Source organism: Nannobrachium achirus, assembly GCF_963921795.1.
Source record: "Nannobrachium achirus genome assembly, chromosome: 5".
Classification (NCBI taxonomy): Eukaryota; Metazoa; Chordata; class Actinopteri; order Myctophiformes; family Myctophidae; genus Nannobrachium; species Nannobrachium achirus.
In genome coordinates this window covers 46,096,075-46,103,707 of record NC_137814.1, presented here as the reverse complement: position 1 = coordinate 46,103,707, position 7,633 = coordinate 46,096,075, and the positions used below count along the sequence as shown (strand labels likewise).

Here is a 7,633-nt window from a genome sequence, read left to right as displayed (position 1 = left end):
CCTCTGGCCTTGCACAGCAGCTGCCATCTGGCATCGCAAGATCGCAACTCTGTTCTTTGTGAAGCGAACCACATGGCTGTGCCATGTTACACAATCTCCAGAATCATGAGGAGTTCGAATAAAAATTATGTTACACATGGGTAACAAACCTACCCATTCTGTACTTCCGGTAAACAGTTGACAATGTTGGATAGAGTAAAAAGACCATAACAAATAAATAGTGTAGTTATTATTGTGCATAAAATATCACTGATGATGCTACCATTACATGTCCAAGTAGTATTAAGTATTTCCAGTCATTACCTTATGTTTATACTTTGTCAAGCAACACTTTTGTTCAACAGATATGGAGGTTTTCCCACTGAAAAACAGGAGTTTTAAATTTCTTCTGTTGAAAATGTGTCATATTGGGCATGCAAAAAGCTCACACAACCACATTTACAACTGAATTTGCCTTAACAGTGTCCACCAGTGTCTGTGTATTGCAAGCTAGAGGTTGTTGCAACACACTAACTTGATACATAAGCAACAACTTGAAAACAAAAAAAAAGAAGTTCCCCGATGCAACTCCAGTTATGAGTCCTGGTATAAGACCTGGTATTATTAACACAGTAATAACTTGCCTTTTGACACTTGTAAGCCGTTACATTACAATGATGGAAGCTACAGATGGAAGCTACAGTGTTTCATCTGAGACATGAGGAGGTGAGCGTGAGCCAATAAGAAACAATGCAGGGTAGGAATGTATTGCAAGCTAGAAGTTGTTGCAACACACTAACTTGAATGAACGGAGAAAAGCGCTCATTTTGAGCCTGGTGAATAGGCTAACATTTTACACAGCAACTGTTCTGACAGCTCTTTTTAGTGCTTACAATAAAAAACAAAAACAAAAATCACCGTTGAACAAAGTGATAAAGAATAAATATGGGCGATTTCTATGTTGGATACCAATCAGGATTATCATTCATCCACCATCACACAAAGTCATTGTAGCACAGACATCTACAGTCCATAATGACCGTAACCAACAACAAAACACCTCCACCATCTGGTTCGCTAAGGCTCAGAGACAAGCAGGAGGAGCATGAGGACAGGAGGAAGTTGCTAACAGTTATAATAGTTTGGTAGCTGTGAAATGTTTGTATTTTATCCCATTGATATTTTACTAATTCTATTTTCTTTACATCTATTACAAAGTAAGTCGAAGTGTCATGGAATGTTAAGCAAAAGAACAACCGTAAAATCCCATTCTCTACACGGCTTTGACCCAGTCCCATAACAAAAGAAAATGAAAACTCTTTTAACGGGTTCGTTCTCCTGCAGAAAACTAGAAAGGTGACCTGAGAACCTTATCGGAGCTAATACGTGAACCTCAAAACGTCAAGACTAGAGAGCAGCAAAGCTGAAAGCAGCCTAAATGTGTAGACTTCAGCTAATGCTAATATGCACAGAGGTCCTCTCTGCATCAGAAAACCTCCGTTACCTTGCTCTAGGGGTGATTGGTGTGTGGCTGGCTGTGCTTGGCGGGGCGGTGATACTAGTAGTAGAGGTGGTGGTGTTAAAGAGTGTTAGCTCAGCAGGTCTGGCTGTACGCCTATCCTCCGGAGAACCTCCTCAGGCATACAAAACACAGGGTTCACCGCCTTGATCTGTTCCTCGCCCAGCAGGGACAGACCTGCCACTCCGAACAGCGTGTGGAATGGATCCACCTGCAGCAGACGACAGGGGGAAATAAATCCATTTAAACCATTAAGATCTGAGGCCGATTCTACAAACAGGGTTCCCACACATTTTTACCAATGAATTTCCAAAACTTTTCCAAAACCTTTCCAGAATATTTAAGCCAATTTCCAGGACTATATAACAATAATTCAGCGCAATAACGAGTCACTTACTCCTATGTGCAATGCCCAAAGACAGGCAGTGTAGCAAAAATAAAGTGTGCACGCTGCGAACAGGGCGTGGCGTGCATGCGGATCGTGCACAATGGACACGTGCCCACTAGGGATGGGAGATTGGGACGATATGTAAAATCTGGTCTGGGGACCCCCAGGGGTCATAGTGGGGGTTCCAAAGGGGTCCCCAGCTAAATTAGTTCAATTATTTTGTGCCAGGGGGTCCCTGGCACAGAATATCTTCAGATGGGGGTCGTTGACATGAAAGCCTTTGAGAAAAACTGCCTTAGAGTTCCCATTTGGTTGCATATCGTCTTTGTCGAGCAGAAACCTTGTATCTCCAAGTTTCAAATGTGTACATTTTTTCACAAAGTAAAGCCCTGCTTCATCGTACAAGGCAGTCGCACAAAGGTAGTGAAAACAGCAGATCTACAAGCACACAACGCCTCGCACCGCGAGGCGTTGTGTGCTTGTAGATCGGCTGTTTTCACTAGTTTAAATCATTTTTAAAATCATTTTTAAAATGATATGCAAAACGAACGGTTTTGGACATACAAGGTTTTCACCCGACAACGACGATATGTACACTCTGTGAGTTCACTTGACAGTCATGGTTTTGATGTGTTCCAACTCAATCAGCTCACCATGTCTCCCGGCCTGTCAGCGAAGCCTCCCGTCTCGTCATCCTGACAGGCCAGAATGAAGGCGCGCAGCTTGGCCTTGTCGATCCAGTGAATCCTGCCAATGATCTTCAGCGAGGCCAAAACCCACCAGGAGTAGCACACGTCTGGGAGCTGAGAGGAAGAGACAGAGACAATGTTTGGTCTGTACTGAAATTGTGTTTTCTGAAGAATGACTTAAAGTCATGTGTGTTGGTTCTCTCAAGGCAATTTATTTTGCACTTCTGTATTGAAATACTAATCTCTAAATAATTGCTGGATTGCTACTGTATAGTAACCTATAATAGCGGGTACTGTGTGGTAGATACATAATGATATATTATATATTGTCGCTTTCAGAAGTAAAGGAAATCTTGTTTCTTTTCAGGACATGGGGGGAAAAAAAGATCCTGTGTTACACTTCCAACTGATATAATTTAGTCTGTAGTATACTGTAGTATAATTTAGTCTCTTGTTAATACTTTATTCAATATTTATAAAAACCCACAGATGCACTTTTGTTTTTCACAATCTAGAGTGTCTATTTTTGCTACTTTTGCGAGACACTATGATAGGGCTTTATTTAATAATTTAATTAATGTTGAAATATGGAGATGTTTTGAGAGTTTTTTTGTCCGACAGCGACAATATGCACCTAATATGTTGATCTGAGGATTCTGAGGAAACCTCTTTGCAAATATGGTGTATCCATAACTGCTAAATTTAGACTCACTAAACTACGTTTAATTTGCACGCAGCCACTGACCTTCTCAGGACGACCATTGAGGCCTCCAGATGGCAGCTGCCTCTCACAGAGCCACCAGCCCAGCAGGTCGGCATTCACCTGGTGGAGCTGACCCGTGATGGACAGGAACCCAGTACAACAGTAAATCTGTAGGCCATTAAGGAGGGGGGGGGGGGGGGGGGGGTTCAATTAGGGCTGTCACAATTATTACATAATCGTCTAATCGCAATTAGTTGACATAATCGCAAATATTTTGTCATAATCGTCATAATTGTGAATGTTGAAAAATGTTCATACATTTACAAACATTTTCAGAAATAGTGGAAATAGCAGATCTACAAGCTCACAACGCGTCGCGATGCGACACGTTGTGAGCTTGTAGATCGGCTATTTCCACTATCAATGTTATTTTTTAAGTAGAAAGTTGATAAATATGTCAGTAATTTCTTTGTATATTTAAGTTATGTGTCATATCTGCCATGTGCAACTTCAAAGCCTAAAAGCCAAACAGAAATGTAATTGTCAACGACAAATACACAATGAAATCGTTAATCGCAATTATTTGAGTGACAATTAATCGTCATGTAAAATGTCATATCGTGACAGCCCTAGTGATGTGTGAAAAATCATTGGAAATGTTTGCGGAGGAAGGAGACCTACTTGACCAGCGTGAGACTCTGAGCCGGGTCGACAGCCAAATCCGCCATCAAAGTTCATACAGGACAACACAAACTCGACAGCCTTGTCGACATTTATCGCGTCCAGTTTGCCCTTTAAAAAGTTTAAAGAACAAAGATTTAAGTACAAATAAATACATTGCTATGAATATAATGAGTCTTGTCTTGTAAAACGTGATGCAATCCAAAGTAATACTGCATGCATAATATATGCACATACCAGTAAGTCAAGAGTAGCAACAGCACAGAAGGAAAACCTTGTGTCGATTTCCCCTGTACCAAACAGAAAATATAGTATAATCCTAACACGTTACACATGCACACATTTTGGGGAAATGTGCCGGAAATTTAAGATATAAAAAATATGACCATTATTATGACAGAGCCTTACGCACCCCATTTGTCCCCTGCAAACGAGCCATCTTCTTGCTGCAGTTGTCTGACATATTCCACCACTTTGTCAACATCAATAGCGTTGACATTGTCATACAAGGACAGGATCTGTGAGAGAGGAAAAAAGGTTTTTACATATTTTAATTAGACCTCATGTCCAAACCCAGAGTGATGTTGGTCATCATAAAGTTCCTGTGAAATTACATAAGTAAGGACCAGATCTTTCTTGACAGAGTGACAATTTAAAATGTTTTTGCTACCAGGCTATGAATAAACCTCACTATGTATATGCAGGCAGTGCACGAGAATTTAATATTTGGAATGAAAATTCTTCGCGAGCGTTTTTTCTTTTTAATTAATTGGTTAGTTCTGTTTATTCCCCACAGCGTCGGCCAGCAAGACATGGGCATACAAATTCTGGACATCGACACCCATGGATGAACTGCAACTGCGAACTCGTCTCTACCACCACGCTCTGGCAACTCTGGTGCGTTGTCCAATTAAATGTTGAATAAATCATAACTTGGAAGGTCTATCCACTATACAGCCTTCATCAGTGTCATTCCTGCTTGTTTTGACACAACTTGGTATAAGTTATTCACTAGAAGTATTGATACATTGGACATTAGCACATGCATAGTCCTGTGTTCTGACATGACAGAATGCAACAACGAGGCTCTTGCTCTTTAAAGATCAATTCTAGCCAATATGTTGGAACTACTTTCTTTAAAATATGGTTTCAAGATATATTGTCTGTATGTTTTTGACACAGCTCAGAAGTGCAGTATTGAGTTTGAAGTCCATTGGAACAGTGGTTCTTCGAAGCGGCATGATTCCATAGAGTCAATTAAAAAATGCGGATACATAGGAATTAGACAACACAAATGACAGGAAGTGCTAAAATCTCCGATAGGTCACTGCTCCATACCAACTGTCTCTCGTCTGAATCAATAAATAAAACAGTGAAACATCACCTGCACTGCACTGAGGGTGTAGAGTAGATGAGGATCATGTCCAATGCTGGCACTGAAGCCTCCGCAGTCATGCTGACAGGACTTAATAAAATCTGTGATCTCTTCACGGTTCATCCTAGGGAGCTCACCCATCAGGTCCATCACCGTCAGGCCCCAGTAAATCCCACTCATCCTCAGGTACTCAGACAGCGTGTACTCCTGCCCCAATGAACAACAGCGGTGTAAAAAGGTTAGAGTTGGCGTGACCAACCATCATCCTGTAATGACTCTCCCAAGTTCAATCACTGCCCCCATCATATGTCTTGTCTAATGTCTACCCATCTCAACCGTCCATCATAAATGTAATTACTTAATGACTACAATTGAATTTAGCTTAAATTTAGCAGACGTTCTAATACCCAGCAGCAATTTACTAAGTGCAATATCGGAGTAAGCACTAAGCTGCATGAACATTTAACAACCAATAACCGGTGGTTGAATGATTAAAGTGATAACAAACCTGTATGCACTCCAAACTAACTATGAATGGGTAGACAATCAAACTAGCATCAGTCCCAATAAAATACTAAAATAACAACTGGCCTCTGTGAACAAGCAGTACAATACATGTATCTTTTAAATGTATTATTTAAATGTTTTATTCACACAACCAACAAACATTACACAATAATACCAAAACCAACAAATACTAAAAAAAAGAAGAAGAAAAAAAAAAAACAATACATCTATCTAATGAACACTACACAATATCTATGAACAAGCAAACAAACATGGTGTATGTAAATAATTACTACCGTGTATCTATTCTAATTAGGCAACAATTACATACGTAGAGAAAAAAAGAGTGTTGCAGGAAGTGGTATGCCATGCCCTTGTTTGCCTTGTAGGTAACATAAAAAAAAGTAACATAACATGTCTACACTGAGTTTTTATGAAACAAACACTTTGCAGATAGAAAGAGGATACAAGCTTTCCATACAGCCCCAATATTGGTGAGTTTGACGTTGTTTATTAATACAATCAGATAGCAATAAAATGTTTTGATCCTATGGGGGGTATTGCAAAAACAAATCTAGTGTTGCTAGGACTGAGGAGTGGGAGGCAGCCTGAGTGGTGAGGAGACGAATATAATGTAAAACTACAACAGAAAAAATACTAGATGACATGATAGAGAAGGTTGCCAAATAGCCACGGTTACTTACGTAGTCATCCTTTTTGGAACCATAGGCTGCTATGTAATCTGCATGTTTGTCTAACAGAAGACTGCTGGGAGCATCAGGCTTGATGACAACATCTTTTACTTGGGTACCCTAAAATAAAAAATAAAAACAATATTGATACTGTATATAAACAGGGCTCAACAAATAATGTTACATTCATTGGTGTGATATGTTACATGTGCAGTGGAAGAATATAGGGATCATTGAGGGAGTTCCAGGGGGTCCCCAGATAAATGATAGTTAGTTAGGTGTACATTTCGTGAACAAATGGGTTAGGGTACATTTGTACACTCTCAGAGTTAAATTAAAATTGATTTTACAATATAAATTGCGGTCTCAGAGATAGAGATACCATTAAATGGGGGTCCGTAGCGTAGCCTAATGCATGTCAAACTGGGGGGTCCTTAAAATGGTTGAGAATCACTGCTAGAGCGAAAAAAATCATCTCATAATGAGGTCCCTGGCCATTGGGCCATATCTTTTCAAATGGGGGTCCGCTGGCTAATAAGTGTCAATTTGGGTGTCCTTGACATTTAAAGGTTTGAGAACCACTGCTGTAGAAGAGTAAACAAAACACAACAAGTGCTGAAACCAACAGAGGATAGGCTAATCATTAGCCACCCAGACAGTCGTGTTTCATAGATAATCAGCCAAATAGAAAACAAAAGTTGAAGAAAATGTCGACAATGGATAGTTCAAACAACATGTATTGCGATACGATTAGCATTACAACGAATGATAGTGAAATGTAAGGAGATTTATTATGTAGAACGCTGCTGCTTACCATTCTTTAGCATGATCAGGCGTCGCGCTTATACTACGTCATTACAGTGCGAGTGCGTGAGCAACGTGAAACTGGCGAATATAGGACTTCCGGTGTAGGAGCTGGCGAATATAAGACCTTCAAAATAAGATGTCAGTAATTAATATTTGTAAAGACCGTACATTTATTTAAAATGATACATTTACGATGTGTGTATTTTTAAATTGCTTATACTGGTGTACTTCAAAGTGCCCTAACAAGTTTTTACCGATTTAAATTGGCTATTGATCCCCAGTAAATGGGTACT

General features: G+C 39.9%; 1 protein-coding gene across 1 annotated transcript; it reads right to left on the bottom strand.

Annotated features, from left to right (window-relative positions):
* Positions 1-1,457: 1,457 nt before the first annotated feature.
* rabggtb (Rab geranylgeranyltransferase subunit beta) lies at positions 1,458-7,398 on the bottom strand. The gene is made up of 9 exons (XM_080726573.1): positions 7,348-7,398; positions 6,546-6,653; positions 5,344-5,541; positions 4,372-4,477; positions 4,197-4,249; positions 3,960-4,070; positions 3,321-3,446; positions 2,540-2,689; positions 1,458-1,709 (listed from the first exon to the last, which is right to left on the bottom strand). Exons 1-9 carry the CDS (start codon positions 7,348-7,350, stop codon positions 1,569-1,571), a joined length of 996 nt encoding a protein of 331 aa, XP_080582699.1. The 5' UTR covers positions 7,351-7,398; the 3' UTR covers positions 1,458-1,568.
* Positions 7,399-7,633: the final 235 nt, after the last annotated feature.